The following is a 19,399-nucleotide window of genomic DNA, read 5'->3' as shown; positions in this document are numbered from 1 at the left end:
TTTTATGAGGGGTAAATTAGTAATTGAATTAGTGTGTTGTATAAGATGTAATTTTGATGAATAATATTTATGTTCTGAAATTAGATTTATTATGATGTTTAGGTGTTATTCCTAGGACACTCTAACCAGATATTTGTATATATATTATATATTCATAGGTATTAGTTTTTTTGACCCAATAGTTTCATATCTCTCCTTATTACTAAATCTCACTCAAACACTAACACTCTTATCTTTCAATTTCTCGTCCCCCCCCCTCCTCCTCCGTTGCCGACTTCTATGTTAATTCTAAATTATTGCCATTTTAGTTTGCCCTCCTTTAACATTTACTTCTTTGCAACGTTTTAACTCTAAACATTGACTACTGCAATTTACTCTAACTCTCAAGCTTGGCTTTGCAACCTCTTCGACCTCACCTCCCATTGCCTTAGAGTAGGGATGTAAATGAGTTGATCTTGAGCGAGCTAGATCAGCTTGAAAGGTAGATTTTTTTAGCTCGAGCTCTATTCGAATTGAAAAAAGTCATGCTTATCTCTAGCTCAATGAGGCTCTAGTTCGGCTCTACAGGTCGTAAGTAATCCATAGGATGCAGCTCCCTATGACCCTGACAATGGTGTCGCGTGACGTAGACTCGACAACCTAGATCTGCGACAATCTGTTCTAACCTATTCTAGTGCTGCTAGATCAGGATAGGCCTGGATCGGGACAAACCTCACTTGTCTCCACCATCGCCAATACTATTATCCAATAACATTTAGCAGTTAATACAATCATTTAAAACAAATGCAGTAAAATATTGTAGTAATTAAATGGATCTAATAGATAAAATTAAACATTGCAGTAAGTAGATTGATGTAGACAAAAATTATTCTTTATATGACAACTTGTTTAAACAAATTAATATAGTAAAAATTGCAGTAAAAATTTGCTACCAGCACATTAGAACATATCAATGCTACTAGCAAACCAAGTAAACAAATCTAACCATTAAATAGGCACTGCGGTAGGCGGCAGGCGGTGATAGGTCGGGGCAAAATTTTGTTTCCCCTTTCTAGCTTTCGATGAGGCGCTTAGAGTGGAGTGGAGTGGAGCGTGCCTGAGTGAGTTAGGGATGGAGTTATAATTTTATTAGTTTTTATATATATATAATTGGTTGGCGAGTTGAGTATAAAATCGAACACAATTGAATTATTAAATGAGTTTCAAACTAGATTAGACTAAAGCTAAATCTACTTAAGAGCCAGGTTTTATCGTGATGGATTATTTGCATTTGGGGAATTTTTACCACCCTTAATCGAACCCGGTTTGCAATGTTTACGATTCCAACCTTAAATGCATAAAATATAACTGAATATAATTAAAAAATGCAAAATGAAAAAGAAAAGGGAAACTCCATTGTCCTCTTCTTAACGGCGGACACAATTCTTCGAACACGTCGTCTGCATCTCGCCTCTTCTCATACCTTGTATCAAATCTCCCTCTTACACCAATCCCGATGCAGAAGACGGCGCAGGCGTGGTTCACTGGTGGGCCCACCGCCTCCTCTTCCTCCTCCGTCCTTGCCGACTGGAATTCGTACGCCGCCGCCAGATCCGCCGAGGAGGATGGCGGCCTCGGTTTCGACATCGAGGCCGCCGTCCAATCCGCCAACGACAAGCTCTCCGGTACCTTCGACGTGTAAGAAATCAGAAATCCATCTTTTGTTCACCCTAATCGTTCGATTCATGCTTGTCTTGTCTTCGATTTTGATTCTTTGAGGGTGGTTTTCAGGATTAACTTTTAGATGTGGAGTAAGTGATTCGGTGATTTTTGCACAGAGGGATCTGATGTTCATCATATTTGTTTACTTTGATCTGTCTTACTCACTCTTTCTTGAAGAACTAAAAAAAGTTCTATATGTCCATTTGCTACTTCTTGCTTAATTTTGTATCAAGATTTAGATGCGAAGTGGTTTGATGTCTTCATGCAGATGGAAGTGATTTTTACCACGTCTGGCGTTTATTTTGATGTTTGAAGAAAGCGAAACACTCGTTGTACGACCATATTCTAGGTAGATTATGGGCAGTAGCATCCATATTCCATTCTCTAATTAGTAATGCTTTGAATTGACTTTTAGTGTGTCATCAACCATATGCTGCGTTTAATTTGATGTTTGAGAATATGGATTTGATGAAGCATTAATGCGGGAACTCAAAAAGTTGTCTTCGGAGTACTTAACAAGTTTTATCTGTGAAAAGTAAGGACTTTTTTTTTTAAACTTGTACTTTATTTGAGATTATCGATATGATCAAATTTGACAAACTTTAATTTGTTTAACCTCTAGTTATCTTTTGACAACAATTGGTTTAGCAATAATTTGAATTACTCTACAGAAAAGAAGAGGAAGACTGGAGTTTGTGTATGTGAAGAAAATTATGTAGGGAGACTTAAGATTGAGTAATACAAGGATTAAAGAGTTAACATTCGTCTATATGTATGTTACATTCTACTTGACAACTTAAATATCAAAATTCTAAAAATGTACTATCTAAATTTTGAAGTTTTCCAAGTAACCTGTTGGAAATTGAGAGAACAAGGCGAAAGAAGGGTTCCTGATCATTGTACTGTTATTACTATGTCATGAACAGTACCTGTGATCAGTAATTCCACAACTCTCCTTTGGCCAATCTGTTCCACTAGGATAGTCACCTTTCACATGTAAAAGTGACTAATGCACATTGGTTATAAATTGGAAGAAGGCACTGTTGGCTAGGCATCAAACAAACTTGAATAGTGAATTTAGCATATTTAAATTTTTCAAGAGAAAGTAATGAAAGGAAGTTCAATAATATATAATCGGTTCTCTGGTGGCTACACGTCCTTATCAAATTTGATATGCTCTGTGATGCAACACTTCTAGGAAGGTACCAGCTTAGCAGGTTTCAGTATGGACAATTTGGAGCATAAGGATCGAGTTGGGAAGAATGAACTGAGACTTTTTTTTATTTTCATTTTTGCATTCTGAAAGCATCACAACAAATGGTGATGTTAGCTATCGAACTGTTCTTTTTAAATTTGGTTTGGTTATATAATAATCTATTCCCTTTCCTTTTAAATTTGATTCCTTGTTCTTTGATGCATTCAGGGTTTCTAAAGGTGTGAGAGAATTACCTGGGAGCTTTCAATCTGCTACTACCAGTGTTCCATCAGGAAAATCTCTCATGTACTTTGGCCTTCTCCTTGCCAGTGGTATCTTCCTTGTTTTCATTGCGTTCACAATTTTCCTGCCAGTCATGGTGCTGACACCCCAGAAGTTTGCTATCTGTTTCACACTTGGCTGTGCCTTTATTGTTGGATCATTTTTTGCTCTTAAAGGTCCTAGGATTCAGCTTGCTCACATGACTTCAAAAGAGGTAAGGCGACGATATAATCTTGATAGCTAGATCCTTCACTAAAATCATTTTCCAACATCATGTGATTGTGAAAATATGCTCAAGTAGCTTGTCCTAACTTTTTTTATTCTATAGTCATTTGGTGTTCATAAGTTTTTTACCCTTGTTTGATTCTTTCATGAGATTTTTGTTGTAAGATTCTTTTTTTCCCCATTTCTTGAAATTGACATAGTAAATTTAGTTGAAACTGTAGGAAATATAAAAAGATTATACGATCAAATTGATCTATAAACACCAAGAGAAGCCACCATTTTATGGAAAACAACATCAAGATATGCTATCTTTCCATTAAAAAGGAGAGAAACAGCTTAAAGTAGATGACATTCTTTTTTACTTTTTTATGACGCTGATGTGAACTGGGTCAGATCGGATCAAATCACCGAGACATTAGACTCGATGAATTGAGTCTATTTATCTTTTAATTGGTTCATACTTATATAAGCCTTTAAAATAAGTCTAGTTAAATTATGTAAGTCATTAATTTAAGATTAAATAAGTAAAGTAAGCCATTGAGGCAAGTTTAATTAAGTCATGTAAACCTCTAAAACAAGTCGTAGTTCAATTGTATAAGCTTTTAAGGCTAAGTCCGAGTAGGACTCATTGTACCTGACCTCTATATATAGAGAGGCTGGGCTTCTTTGTTTATTAATCCAAGCATCCAAGCATTGAGAATTAATTGAGTTTAGTTATTTTCTTATTATTTTATTCATCATTTTATCGTAGCCGTTAGATTGTCTTTACCTCTCTAAAAGTAGATCATAGCTGTAGAACCTCCAAAGCTTCTAAACCTAGCCACAATTTTTCTCCAGTAGCCACCATATCTTACGGCCATCCACCACCCTCCGACGACCATCATAACGTCAGATATTTACCGTCCTGCCCTGTTCTGATCTTGCACTACTCTTTTATTTATATTTTTTTTACTCCGGCCTTCGATTTAAGTGAAACTAGAACTATTAGAACCCTAATTCACGAGGCTACCACCACTTAAGTTGTCATAATTTTTTTACGATCGGATCGGTCCAGATCTGGTTCATAACAAATGTTGCATTGCTAGTAAGAGAAAGATTGTCATCTAGCTTTTCTGTTTGCTCATAAGCAAAACATTTTATTGAATCTCTTAATCCCAGATTATTGTGATGGGTGAGATTTATGATTGCCTACTTGTGTGGAATTACCTTGGTAGGGTGATTTTTATTTCCTTGGTGTGGCATGTTATATTGGATATTTAAGGAAAGGAAATAGATTTCAAATTTGGAACCAATATTGTAGTGAGTTGTGACACCTTGATTTTTGAGGTGGTTAATGAGTTAAATATTTTGGTGAAGCTACATAGCTGCAGTTCTGTTTGGATTTTCTGTCAAAGTTCAATCCATTTCAGCTGGAATTAATTGTCTTTCGTGAGACTCATTCTTAAGTCAACCTGAAAGGGATGTTGTCTTTTCTTTTATCTTCTCCTGTAGGTTCTTTTTTTTTAATGAGCCTTGCATATGACTCAGTTAAAGAACAAAAGAGACAAAGCTTGAAATATGGTAATGATTTTTTGAGTCAAAGTGGTTTGTAACTTTATATTCCAAAATTCTTCACAATAAAAGGAAAAAGAAAAATAACAGAAAAGAAACTACTTTCTTTTCTGAATGTCTATATTTGTTTTTGTTATGAATCAGACTTAATTTTGAACTTAACCAACCTTATTTGTTTTATATCAATGTCAACTTAACAAACTTCATCTATTTTATCATTGAATTATCTAACTTCTAGTTATTTGAGTCACTGCCTACTCTAAGGAATCTTCATTTGGTAGTTGTTCCTCTATGTGATAATCTTGCTTTCTTAATCTGTGGTGAGATGACTTTTCTATCGTTGAAAACTACATTTGATAGGCATCACCTGCCGTTTATCTCTTAAATTCTGCTCACTTAGATAAAAATGCTGCAGAATAGAACTTATTAGTGTAGATTCTTTCACTTCATATGATTCATCTGGATCCGTAGAGAGAGAGAGAGAGAGAGAGAGAGAGAGAGAGAGAGAGAGAGAGCATGCTACTGTGAAAGGATGGAAGAGGAAAACAGGGACTTTGGAATTTGATTTGATATAGGCGCCCATTTGGTTGCGGAATTAAAAAAAATTTGGAATAGGAATAAAATTGGGACTTAATCTAGAATAAAGGAAATTTTTATGCCAATTCCAATCATATGTTTGGTTGTACGAAAAAGGGATACATTCTGGAATGAAAATATGGAGTAAGATAGTGTGTGGTTGTGAAAGTTGGAATAAAGGATACAAATAATGAATTGGCATTATTGCGCTTTTCCTAGTTAAATGTAAATAGACATTTATTATTTATTTTTTATTATTTTGAGGAAGATAGGATATAGGTTTAAAATTAAATATAAATAGTAACTTTTATAACTTTTATATTATCTTCTCATGGTGATTTTTACAATTCTTGGCCAAAACATAATTTAACTTAATTCGTCATAATTTACATAATATAAATACTATTACAAATAGCATCATAAATGGGACTCCCACATTAAACATTTTTTACTATAAAAATATTTTAATATATTACCAAGTATATTATGGTCACATTACACTATTCAACTTGAATCCAAACTATAATATATCACCATATTCTAATGTATTACCAAGAGGGCAAATGGGTCATTTGGGGTGTAGAATAAACGGGTGAGTTATTCCAAAAACTTATTCCAGCCAAAACATAGAATGGAGATATTCCAAAACATAAGATTCATTCCATTTTCCTATTCTAAAAGCTTATCCCCTGTTTGGCACACTTATTCTGGAATAAAAGGGGTTTATTCCAAAATAATGGACTTATTCCAATAATCAAACGCAGCCTAGAGTTTAGGTTTTCAGAAAAAGAAATGAACACATGCAACCTGGTTGAGCAGTTGTAGCATATTTAGTATTATAACTACTTATCAAGTTTTATCAATATATTATATTTATGTTCAAGCCAATTTGAATTGAGTCAAGCAAGCTAAATATCAACTCAACCTGAGCTCATCTAAGCGACAAACCTAAGATTCAAGCTCTAGCTCAACTAATTTAACAACTGAACAAGCTCATTCCAAGCTACCAGAAAAGCTTGTGATGTTCTCAATTCAAGTTGATCTGCTAGTTGTCTCTAAGACTTTTCTTTGATATTGTCTAAGAGATAAACAAGTAAATTTTGATTTTTGTAGTTTGTATTCAGAGTTTCTAAGTAACTAGTCATTCTTCAGGTAATTTGTGGGTCATCATGGCAGTCATCAATTTCAAGTTCTCAGGTCTGATACGATACTATCAGCAGATGGATTTTAATTTGACATGATATTAATTACTAAATGTTAGCCAATCTGAGAGTTTAATGTGGCTGGAAACAGAAAATGATAACATGTGTTGAAAAATCAATTCCACTTTGTTCTGAGCTGTATGTCTTAATTTTTGTTACTTTCAACAGAATCTGTTCTGGTGTATAAACCGGAACTATTGTCTGAACAAAGTGAAGAACATTCGAGGGAATAAAATACATTGCAAACATTATTTTGGCTTATTAGATATTCTTTCTACACGTTCTGCACTGGGAATGCTTAGTTAATAAGCAAGTTAGATTTATATTCAACTACATAGAGTTCATGTTCGAAATTTTTGTATAATGTATTGGGAATCAAATATGTGGAAACTAGAAATTTAACACATATTAGCTTTACACTCTTGATTGAAGACCATTCTAGAAATTACTTATCTAAATATCTTAAGATTCTTATTGTTCATGTATTTGCAAGATCAAATTCTTTTTAATTTCTTTTTTCAAATGCTTCATGAGAGTAAGACAGATACGTGCTAAAGAGAGCAATAAAGTGAGTACACCTGAATTTAGCCTTAGAATTTAGTTTTGTTCTTTCTGCCTTCCATGCAACCTAGATTCTAGATTCACCAGGTACTCTCAGTGAGTGGTTGCCTTTCATGCGAAGAAACTTGTCTATAGTTAAATCAATTATCTTAACTATATAAAATTACTTACCCTAATTTCTCTCAAAATGACTATATAAACCTTCATTCTTTGTTTCTATAGAGGCTTATTTTGATGATGAAGCTAATTCAAATATGTAGATTTTGTGGAATGTATCAATTTGATGAGATATATGCAATAATAAATCCCTAAGATTGTCTTAGTTTCGTGTATTTCTTCTTTTCTGGCAAACAGATATATAATAATAAATCTTTAATTTTCTCCAAATTTTTGCTGTAATGATGGTTTATGTAATGTGGGTTGTGGTATGTTTGTTTCAGAGACTTCCTTTCACTCTGGGATTTGTTGGCAGCATGGTTGGAACCATCTATGTGTCAATGGTGCTTCATAGTTACATCCTCTCTGTTCTCTTCTCTGCACTTCAGGTAGTAAATCTCGTTTGCTATTTTGGTTTATTCTAATATTGTTTCGCGCAATTTTGCTGACTGATCAAGAAATGTATGACCTATTATTCTGGAAAGATGATTGATGACCTTCCACCTCGTGCTATTTACTGATTTCTTGGCTGATTATTAGTCTAAACAATATTGTCATCATGCTTCATCCACTAGTAATAGATCATGGAAATTTGGCATCGACTTTTAGAGTTGGTATCAGAATTGACAGACTTTTAGAATTTTTTATTTTTATTTTTGAGCCTTCTCTATTATGAGTTGTGCTTTAACCAACTAGGGGTGGCAAATATTGACCCAACCTGATAACCCGACATCATAATCCGGCTCTTAATTGGATTTAGGTCGTAAACGAGTCAACCCACCTAACCCAATTAATAATCGGATCGTGTTCGGGTTTATACCAATGATATGTTTAAGTAACGAGTCGGGTCGAGTCAGCCTGCGAACCTATAACCTGTTAATATATATAAATAAAACTTCTAACCTACCCTACCCTATCTCACACTCTCACCATCTCACCCAGCCGCCTCCACCATATCACAATCTACCATCGTCCTTTCCCCACCAGTGTCTACCTCTCACTCTCCACAATCGGCAAGCCTCTCCCCAACGCTACCTCTCACTTTCCTCTCCGGCAACATCCCCGCTCTCCCCTTCTCCCTCAGCTACCTCTCACTCCCTTCTTTCCTCTCCTCTGCTACCTTTCACAATCTTATCCAGCGGTTAATAAAAACAAAAACCTCCTCTCTAGCGAAATCTCCGCCCTCCCTTCTTTTCTCTGCTACCTTTTGGGCTTTTACTCTCCTCCGACTATCTCTTTAGCTGCACCGCCCAGATCCCTCCTTGCTTCGTCTTCCTCGGCAGATCCAAGATTTGGGTGACAATAGAAGAGCAACCTCCTCTTCGACGTCATCCTAGGCCTTAGTCTCCATCTCTGGCCACATTGACCACCTTTCCCGCCTCGTCTTTCTCAGCAGATTAGGAGCTCGCCACTACGAGAGCCAGAGTTAGGACTCCATCGCCATGGAGATCCGCTCCTGAAGCCTCGCTGCTGCCGATACTTCAATCTCCGGTGTCGCTTCGCCAACTTTGACAATGCCTCCACCGTTGGGGATCGAGAAGATTCCAAAGCTAACTCCGACAATCCCGTTGAATTTTTTTTTACTAAATATTACCGTAATATTGTAAATCTATTAGATTTGGATTTGTGTATGTGATTTTTTTGTTAGTTTGGTTAGTAATCTTGTAAACCAGTGAGGTGTTAATGGATGATTAATCGTGTGTGTAAAGAGGTTAATTTTGCCATGTGTAAAGTGTAAACGGGTTAATTGTGTCGCGTGTGTCGTGTAAACGGGTTAAATGTGTAAAAAATATAATTTATTTATTAGACGGGTTAAACGGGTTGTGTTCGTGTTTAGAAAATTTGACCCGTTTAATAAACGGGTTAAATGGGTTGTGTTCGTGTTTAGAAAATTTGACCCATTTAATAAATGGGTCATGTTAGTGTTTGTACTATCTTGACCCAACCCAAACCTGACTAACCCGACCCGATTGCCACCCCTATAACCGACCCCATATGGTTTAGTTTTGGTTGACTAATGTGGTAAGAAAAAATTGGATCCTTCAATTGCACGCCAAACTTAGTAATACTCATACAGTGCTACGACTTATTTTTTTTTCACTACAATACTTTGGCAATTAGCTAACTACATTTTTCAAATTGTGCTTGATAGTTGTAGAAGCAACATTAAGAGAATTTCAACTGATACAGACATTTGTACTTGTCTTTGCTAGGTTCTTGCTCTCACATATTATGCTATTTCGTACTTCCCTGGAGGATCTGCTGGATTAAAGTTTCTTTCTTCAACTCTTATTTCTTCGATTCTAAAGTGCTTTGGCAGGTGATGCCATGAGCAAGTAAATTATTCTTCTATCTGTTATTTTCTGTTCTGTTAACTTCTTTTACCCTAGATTCTCTGTGGCGCGGAGCTCTAGTAACATGCCAAAAATCTTTCTTTTGTTCAGACCATGCTAACAGTGCCCCCTTGACTTTCTGTATGGGGCACACAGTGGAGCTTTAATTGATTCTCTGATAGTAAACTCATGATGTTATCTGCAAAAGTTTTATAATGAGCGTGTGTGAGTGTGATTGTTTATCTGGTTTTAGATTCTTTTCGTTGCAAAGGCAGAAGATCTACAGTCCTGTAAGCCTTTCATTTCAAATGTTGAATTTCTTCTAAAGGTTGCCAACTCCAAAGTCATACCCTTAGATATTTGACTGTACAAAGCCAACTGAAATTGTTCAGAATACGTGAAATCTTCATGCATAAGAATACAACAACTTTTGGGGGGAAATCTGCTAAAGGGTGCTTGCCCTACATTGGTTTCGTCTCAGTAAGTCAGTCGTCAAGAACTGCTGAGAGTTATTATTCTTGGGCATTTGCCTTCTACAGACTTGAGCTTTGGTTAACTGCATAGCTATCAACAATTTGGAAAACAAGCTAATGATTCGTAAAACAACACTTCAGATAGACTGCCTTCCTTGGAACTTTGGTGGCGACGAAATATTTCTGGAAGCCGAAGAGTTTGGTTGCTTGGGCAAAAGTTTTGATGATTGCTTTGTAACTAAATTTTTTAGGAAAAAGAAACAATATTTTGATCGAGTCATAGTAGTGTTTGTTGCACAATTTTGCTGAATACTTGAATGTTTCTGTTATTTGTTATGGATGTTCTCATTGCCCTCTCTGCCTCGTCAAAGTATTACACTTTTCATTATTTTTAATTCAACTCTTATATTTTCTTTTTAAATCATCGAAAAGCATCCTTAGCAATCCCTGCATTTTCATTTGGGGTGTTTTCAGATGATCCAACGAAGAATTCATGCATCGAGTTGAAGATGGTGAATAGGCAGGTTGCTAAAATGAGAAAATTTCTCTTTGTTAGATTGCCTTTTTTTTTTTTTCTTTCAATGTCCAGCTTTTCTTTTAATGCTTTTGGCTTCATAAGTAGTTTACTGATCTACCAACCTGCTGCATGGTGCGAAAGAAACATTCATGGTGCCATTCTGATGCAGAGTAATGATGATTGCATAGGGGAGTAGAGGTTAATTTCACAGGGATTTGAGAACACTAGCAAGCAGAGACCTTGTCTTTTAACATATCGTCGCATATTCTTCTTTCAGAAGGAAAAGAGAGAAACAAAACAACATTACATGTTCTTTTTTTTTCACTTGATTCAAGTAACTGCTGAGCATTTTGCAAAGCTCATCAACAGAAATATACTTACCAAGTTACAACAATTTGTCCTACCTCTTTGATTACTGAATACCACTGTAAGTTAATCCTTGGCTTAAGTACATTTTACTCTCTGATGCTTTTGACTCGGTATCACTTCACATTCCTCTAGAATAAAATTGTATAAATCATCCTACAAATTGTCCCTAGATTTTTGGAAATCTACTAATAAACCTATCTATTAGTCTATTGTTAGCTAATTTGACAGAAAGTATTACATGCCAAAGAGATAAGTTATATATAAATATATGTATGCTTAAAATTACCCTCTTTATGAGGAAAATAATTTTTGGATGATTTTGCTCCATCTCTTTCCCCAAGCTGACCTAAAAAGGGGTTTGCCCTTATTTGCTTAAGCCTTCAACTTGTCTTTCCCACATCTTTACTTCCCCGCATGGTTTCTAGTAGAAGCTGCACCATCGCCAACCCATCACTTAAAAAAAAAGATAGTCTTGCCATTGTGAATTAATAGTTGTTATTAGGATCTCAACCTGGAGAAGAGATTTATGGGCTTGCATGCATTTCAAGATGATAAAGAGTTGCATACACTACTATATTGTTCTAATTAATATCAGATTTGTTGTAAGTGCTGAAAGAAAATTCTTATATCTTTTCTTGGTTTATTTCTCCCAGAGTCGAAGATTTTGGCTTTAGAACGTATAGATGATTGATAATTTAGAAAAGCTCTGTCATGGAAGGAGCTAGTCAAGAGATTGTAAGAGGACTAAGGAATTGCTAATTTACCTTATTGCAGGCTAGAGAAAACAAGAGATGGTGACTTTTTTTATTTTTATTTTTGCTTTATGGTGATCACAATAAGCATTTAATTCTAGATAAGCAAGCAACCCATTATTGATTAAGGCTTGTAATTGCTTTTTAAGTTGTAGCGGAAACTTCTAATGAATGCAATCACTGCAATTTGTTTGAAGTATGCTAAAACTCCCACACAAATTCTTCAGACACTATGTCCTAAGTCAACAATGAAAGTCATATATGCTGATTTTGTTTTAAAATTTCTTCCGCTAGTATATAATGGTTCAAATGATTTTGCCTCGTATTTCTTTTCCTCCAATTTTATTTGACAAATATTGCTCTGTAAGATATTTCCAAATTGTAGCCTCACTAGGTAACTTGTCATAAGCCGTCTTCTAATCATTTCCATTATTGTGATTATATATCGCTTCCATATTTTATGTACATTGAATGCCTCATTAGCATCTTGGTGTTTCTAATCGATAAGAAATAAATACCTATCTTGTGTCAAATTGTACCTTCTTCTTGTCTAAAATAAATGTTCTTTCTTTGTCAAATCAAATTCTCTAAAAACCAGGCCTAATTCTTTTGGCATTCTAATTCTACAACACCAACAATCAATGGGTATATTTAATTGTTGCATATCCAATATCATATATTAGCTAGCCTCCAAAAATTCCTTCTAGATGATATGCATCAAGACCATTATAGGCCTAAGACCTTCAAGGAAATTTTTAATTTAAGCATCATATATAATAAAAACATTGGAATGTTGGTGCAGTACCCAAAGTGGCATCTCTACATTCAACATAGTTGTATTTCCTAAATTTTGTCTCCTAATAATCTCACAATATTCTCATATTCTAGTATATTGTTGGCTATGGTCACCCTCTATTTTTTCAAGAGCTTTTTTTAGCCCTACACACTTACATCTATAATGCATTAAACATCCAACATTTCCTAATTGTTCTTTTTATTAATTTCACTTTCCAATCAAGAGTATCAACTAAATGATTCCTATGCTTTTTGGACGACTAAGTAGAATTAGTTGTATTGTTAGTATAAACTCTTCCACATTTATTTTACGAGGCTTTTAACTTGGAAAAAACTTGTGTCTTCCAATAAAGAAGCATGCACCTTAAAACTCACATCCATTCTTGCATACAATACTTATGCCAGAAGGCTCATTGTTAATATATTAATATTTATTTTGTTCTATAAGTGCAAAATTATGTAATTGCAAATTTATGGACACAAAACACTTAATATGTTGCACAATCTAGTTTTAATATTAAATCAAGACATATAATTTGTGGAAGAATGCTCATACAAAAAAGATCAAAAAATGAAAGAGAAATCAAGTCAAAACAACATGCTTTTAGTTTTGTAGGCTGAATGAGCATCGAGATAGTGAGGTTCGCACCGCGACACAAAGTTTGCATACGACTCAATGTGCAACTTGGGGCTAGATACGTACTCAATAGTCTGATCAGAAATATGAAACTTCTAAATCTTATTCAAACTTAGTATTTTCTTTTAGGAATCTACTAGAACAAATTAAGTACATTCTACCATATTTATAAAAGGATACCAAAGGTCAGATTAAGGTAGAGAACTCAAGGGATATTAAAAATTAATTATTTGAGAGTTCTACTTTCCTCAAGAAACATATTTTCTACTAAAGCTTAGGTGAACTTTCTTATGTTTATTGCTTAGAGATCATCATCCATGTAGTGAGGCAACGGGGGATTTTAAAGGACAACAAACACGTATATTATCTTCTTCAAGTGATCTATGTCGAGTTGAGGACAATTAACAAAGAGCGATCTATTTCACTGTGTAGTTTATCAACATAGAAAGTTCGACTAAAAAAAGGACTTCATTCAAAGAAATCACCCAAAGTAAAGTAATATTAATTATAAATAAAACTTGTATATATGTTTGAATATAAAATAGATTGATCGGAGAGGTTTATCAAATCTATGATTTTTTTCTCTTCATTAAATGAGAATTTTTTACGTTAAAAAAACCATCTTGATATTTTGGCATTTTTTCTTTCTGGTTTTAGATTTGGATTCGATTTTCTAAACCTATTAGGATTTAGACTTTTCTAGTTTGACTTAGTTTTGACTTTCTATATCTCTTTTATCTAGTTGGTCTAGATTTTTATATCTCTCCTCGTGATCGCACCTTCTTTAATATGAAATTCTTTTAGTAATTATCTAAAATGCTTTTTAGTTGTGAAATAACTATCAAACTACTTTAGTTATGCTTATTTTCTAAACTTGCATAGAAAACCTTATAATAGTTTAAGCTATTATGGTGCTAATTTATCGGGTGCAGTGATATAATTATTATACTTGATGTGATGAATTTCAAATTAAAATGGAGGAGAATAGTGAAATTACTTTTGGATTTTTGGAATTGATGAGATTTTATACCCATTAACCAAAATATCCTTTAGTGGATGGATAAAATATTAATACATAATATTAAATTAACCATTACTTGTGTTTAGTTTTATCGGAAAAATGCGCACTAATATGATTTTTGTTAGTGGTAACAATCTAATTTCAAAAGTCATACAAATTTGATCCAATAAATAAAATAAATTTAAATAAACCTACATATTACAAAATTTAAAATTTCGTATAGTTGAGTCCAATGTTAGATACTATTTTCTTACGACCAATTCACCCTCCATCGATTGATTATGGAATAGTGGATGTTGGCCTTCCAGAATATAACGACAATCTTGCATTCGAAAGAAAGTTGTTATTCGAATGCCCTATCAAACCTAAACTATGCAATACTCTCTCTCAAATGTAGACTGAAGACTCAATGTATGAATAGAATGAATAAAATTTGTCATTAATGAATGCAGATTGAAGGCTTATTTATAGCACTAAAGAGGCACGACAAAAGATTGTGAACGGCTGGTCATGAATGGATGTATTTTTTTAGGTCAAAACTGATTAACAGTTTTAATGTGAAGGGATGCACCATTTTAGATTCAACTAACAGCTAACTAATAATCTGAATAGGCACACCACTTCGGATTCAACCAACCAAACCCAATCCGAACCAGACCAGATCCAAGCTTGTATTAGGCAAAAAAATAAATTTAGACTTGACCCACGCGCACGAACCAAACCGAATCAAGTCGGGTTGGGCAGCGCACGTGTGTGAGTTAATTTGCATAGTATCTAATTCCAAAAGTCACAACAAATTTGATCCAATAAATGAAATAAATTTAAATAAAATTACAGACTACAAAATGTAAAATTCTATATAGTCAAGTCTAGTGTTGGACATTATTTTCTTAAGACTAATTTGCCCTCCATCGATTAATTATGGAATAGTGGATGTAGGTATTCTAAGATACAACGATTACCTTGCACTCGAAAAGAAGCTGCTATTCGAATGCCCTATCAAACCTGAACTATGCAGTACTCTCTCTTAAATGTAGATATAAGACTCAACGTATGAATAGAATGAATAAAATTTTGTAATTAACAAATGCAGACTGATGACTTATTTATAGTAGTAAAGAGGCACGACGAACGGATTTGAACAAACTGTTAGATCTGGTCATAAATGGATGCATTTTGTCATGTCAAAACTAATTCATAGTTTTAATACGAAGGGATGCATCATTTTGGGTTCAACTAACAACTAACTAATATTTTGAAATGGCACACCACTTCGGGTTCAACAAACTGAATCAGACCTGAAGAAGATCAAATCCGAACCTCTATCAGGCAAAAAATAAATTTGGACTTGACTCAAGCGCACGAACAGAACCAAGCCGAGCTGGGCCGGGCGGCACGCATGTGTGAGTTAATTTGCAAAGTATCATTTACCAATAGAATATGTATCCCTTTTGGGGCCCAAAACCAATAAGAAATTTAACACTTACATACCATACTAATATTTTTCAGATATCGAGTATGGTATTAAACTCAATTCTCTTAATTTTTCATTGCCATGATACCCATTTTAAAACCAAATTCCATTCACTTCTCTTTATAGTTTTGAACAAGTGAATATATGATAATAAAATATTCTTTAATCTCTTTTAATTCCATCACTAATCCATCATTAATAAAGTATTCATATCAAATACATGATATTTCAACAATTTTAACATGTAATAACCAATTTCCCTTAAAAAAGATTACCTAATATTAACACCTATTTTGATTGCTAAATAACTATTTTACACGTTTAACCTATTAATAACATGTTATACTCATTGTTTCCTAAAATATGGTTAAAAAATATGAAAACCTATTTTGACCAGTAAAATTTACTATTTGTCCCTTTTAACCTAGGTAAAATGGTAGTGGTGTCATCATTATTTTTAATTTGACATGAAAAAGTGGTCCCTAAACTAGAATAAGAAGTGAGTTTATGAGATATTTTATTAAAAGCTTGTGAAGGTGAAGAGAGAAAGATTAAAATGATTGTTGATTGATGTGGTATATTTTTTTAAGGGTAAAAAAATAATTTTGTCTTCATATTTAATTGGTTTAACTTAATAAAGTAATGAAAGAGATAAGTAGGTATTACTAAATTAGTATTGAGACAAACTGATGTTTGGATACTACAATAATATAGACCTCATTATATTAGAATAAAAGTTTATGCTTATTATACCACCAAATAGAGCCTAAATGATTGTGCATTAGGAAATATCATCTCAAACTTCAACACAGAGTTAGACATATGCTTCTTGTGATCAAATTTTGGATAATTAAATTCATTCAACTCATTATACTATCATGACGGCTCTCTCTCTAATAAAAAATTGTCCCATAGACATACAAAAATATCCACTCAATAAAAACTCACAAGAGTTGAAATATTGCAATGATGAATAGATTTAAGTAGTTCATAATATATATTCTAAATTAATGAAATTTAATTTATTGAATCTAACTTTAAAATCTACATATTTCAAAGAACCTTCTTATCTTCTTCTAAAGTTATCTCAATGAAAGAAATTCGCAACCTTTATTCCATAGTAGCAATACAACTTTCCCTCCTCACTTAGTTGCTTTTGATATTCATTGTGTTGTCATTGAAGGTCATCAATCGCCAAGTTAAATTGAAGCCTTGGAAGAGAATAAAAGATTTTTAAAAAAAAATAAAAATTTTGTGGTCGATAAATGGAGAAGGAAATAGGGAGGACGAAAGGGGAATAAAAAGGGTAATGTCATAGATCTGCAAGCTAGCTTGGTGGAGAATGAAAGAGAATGAACCATTTTTGGAGAATGGAAGCTTATGGTTGATGAAGTGAGAAGATTGGGAGGATGAAGAGAAAAAAAGGTAACTAGGTCTATTCAGGTTGAAGAAATAAGAAAGGAAAGGAAGCAAGGGAAGATATTTTTAAATTTAATATCTTATTAAACAGGGGAGAAAGTAGTAAAGTCTACACAAAAAAAGTAAAAAAAAAAGTAGGGCATGCGCTCAATACATGATCATTTTATGTCAAAATATCTAATGTTATTAGCAAAAAGTTCTGTTTGTCATATTTTGTTAGGGTTCAGTGTGATATCACACTATTATTTAGAGAGTATGCATAGATGTAATATAACCAAATATATAACCTTAAATAAATATTCATCTTTTAGCAATAAAGTATGTTAGGAATGCAAAGTTGTGTGGAATCATAATAAAAATGAATTGCAATGGGGAGTAGAGTTTCTCTACTATTTTGGTTGACTATATCTCCAACTCTTTACGTAATCAAAATTAGATTTGTTGGAAAGCTCTTTTGTAGGGCTATGACTTGTCAAAATTTTATGTTAATCCGACTGCTATATCTTCAAGAATCTCCTTTGAAAGTTCCATACAAGATCCTGCACAGATTTGAATAATGAGATAAATTAAACCTAATCTATGGGAGATTGTATTAATCTAACACCAAATAAATTATACTATTAACTAAAAAAAATCTACTAACATACGAATATCCAAGTTTACAATAATATACACTAGACCATTACACATCATCAAATAAAACCTGCTAACATATCCATATCTAAATCCACAATAATCATACCACACAACTACATAATCTGACATGGCTCACATAGGCCACAACAAACTATCAAGATACAACTAAAATAACTGATATATAAGTACACTATAATCCGATCCGTATTATACAAATTATTGTTTATATAATGGAGTACAAAAATTAAATAATGGTACAACTTAATATCTAGATAAATTATCTTCTATACCATCTCACGTCTATAGCTCACATCATCTTTGTTATAAAATATTTTCTTAAGATATCTCAAATTGCTATCATATACCATAATATCTGGAGGGTTAGAAAAAAAAAAAAAGAGTTATGAGTAAAATGCTCAGTAAATAGACCGTACCCCAAATTAGTGATATTAAATAAAAAGTAAATTATATATTGGATAAAATGAATCAGAAAGAAGCATCATGCCATGAATGAGTATATGAAGGTATCCTCAATAATATATAAATGTATGGCAAATATCACCAGAGCCTGACAGGAGACCAATTCCGTTGGGTTGAGCTTAGCCTCTCCTTTCATAGGTCATCTTGAAACCAAAGCCCAAGTTTGACCTGAAACTCGATCGTGTAGACTAATTACTAATGTATAGGCCTAAGGTGGCCCATAGCCCAAAGATAAATATTATGACTCGACGAGAGTCGACTCAAATCTAATAAGTTATATTTACTTATTATCTTTAATTTTAAATTAAAGCAAATAATCCGCATGTGGATTCAATTTGCTATAGCTCTACTCCTATAAATAGAAGTGGTCATGGTTTATTTGGGATTATTAAATGTTGAGAAAAATATTAAGTTAGCAATTTCTTTTATTGTTATTTACCTTTTAATCTTAGCCATTGGTTTAATTAGAAAACTCTACTTCCTCCCTCAAATCCTAGCCACCATCACCCTCCACAAGCCATTCTATCTTACAGCTGACCTCCACTATCTAGCCATCGTCCGCCACCTTCTAACTACCGCTGCAATATTGGATATTTACAATTCTGTCTTGTTTTAACATTTACTATTTTATTTTTATCTTTCCATCTTGACTTTGAAATCACATTATTCCAAATCCAAAAGACCCCTAACTACGAGGCTACCATCTATTAAAATATTAGAATTTTTTTGGAAATAGATCGATCCAGATTTGGTTTGTAATAGTAGTATCAAAGTTAACGTTCCTCGATTGATAATGAATATGCAATCCAAAGCTAGTCCATAAGAGATTCTAGCAATCAAGGATCGAAAGCTTGTCTCCATCCCTGTGGAGGTTTCCTTGCATGCGGGCGGTGATGATACTCAAAGCCGTGGACAAATCCATAAGAGTCGCCAAGGAGAACACTTAGAGACTCAAAAAGGCAATTCAAGCCTTGACAAACAGCCTTCCTATCCCAGCACCACCCACTTGGGTCTCCATGCATGATGGAACTAGCTCCCACTACC

The 19,399-nt window shown here is 33.8% G+C and overlaps 1 protein-coding gene across 3 annotated transcripts; it reads left to right on the top strand.

The window, feature by feature from the left end:
* The first annotated feature begins 1,307 nt into the window (after nt 1-1,307).
* On the top strand, nt 1,308-9,989 carry LOC140794500 (protein transport protein SFT2). 3 transcript variants are annotated; one of them, XM_073146581.1, is made up of 5 exons: nt 1,308-1,598; nt 1,638-1,677; nt 3,125-3,392; nt 7,734-7,838; nt 9,663-9,989. In XM_073146581.1, the coding sequence occupies exons 1-5, from the start codon at nt 1,496-1,498 to the stop codon at nt 9,771-9,773; spliced, it is 627 nt and encodes a 208-aa protein (XP_073002682.1). In that variant the 5' UTR covers nt 1,308-1,495; the 3' UTR covers nt 9,774-9,989. The 3 variants fall into 3 exon arrangements, with proteins under 3 accessions (XP_073002682.1, XP_073002680.1, XP_073002683.1); XM_073146582.1 differs by adding an exon at nt 1,970-2,050 and having other exon boundaries at nt 1,539-1,677; XM_073146579.1 differs by having other exon boundaries at nt 1,360-1,677.
* The last annotated feature ends 9,410 nt before the right edge of the window (nt 9,990-19,399 follow it).

The sequence above is a fragment of the Typha latifolia genome, chromosome 8 (assembly GCF_019914945.1).
Source record: "Typha latifolia isolate L0001 chromosome 8, TyphaL0001v2, whole genome shotgun sequence".
Classification (NCBI taxonomy): domain Eukaryota; kingdom Viridiplantae; phylum Streptophyta; class Magnoliopsida; order Poales; family Typhaceae; genus Typha; species Typha latifolia.
This window is presented reverse-complemented; position numbering and strand designations above follow the sequence as displayed.

Excerpts from the sequence above, each read along its gene's own strand:
- LOC140794500 (XM_073146579.1), top strand. The coding sequence starts at position 1,496 with ATGCAGAAGACGGCGCAGGCGTGGTTCACTGGTGGGCCCACCGCCTCC. Across the intron at positions 1,678-3,124 it reads CTCTCCGGTACCTTCGACGT|GGTTTCTAAAGGTGTGAGAG; the intron begins GTAAGAAATCAG and ends TGATGCATTCAG. Across the intron at positions 3,393-7,733 it reads CTCACATGACTTCAAAAGAG|AGACTTCCTTTCACTCTGGG; the intron begins GTAAGGCGACGA and ends TGTTTGTTTCAG.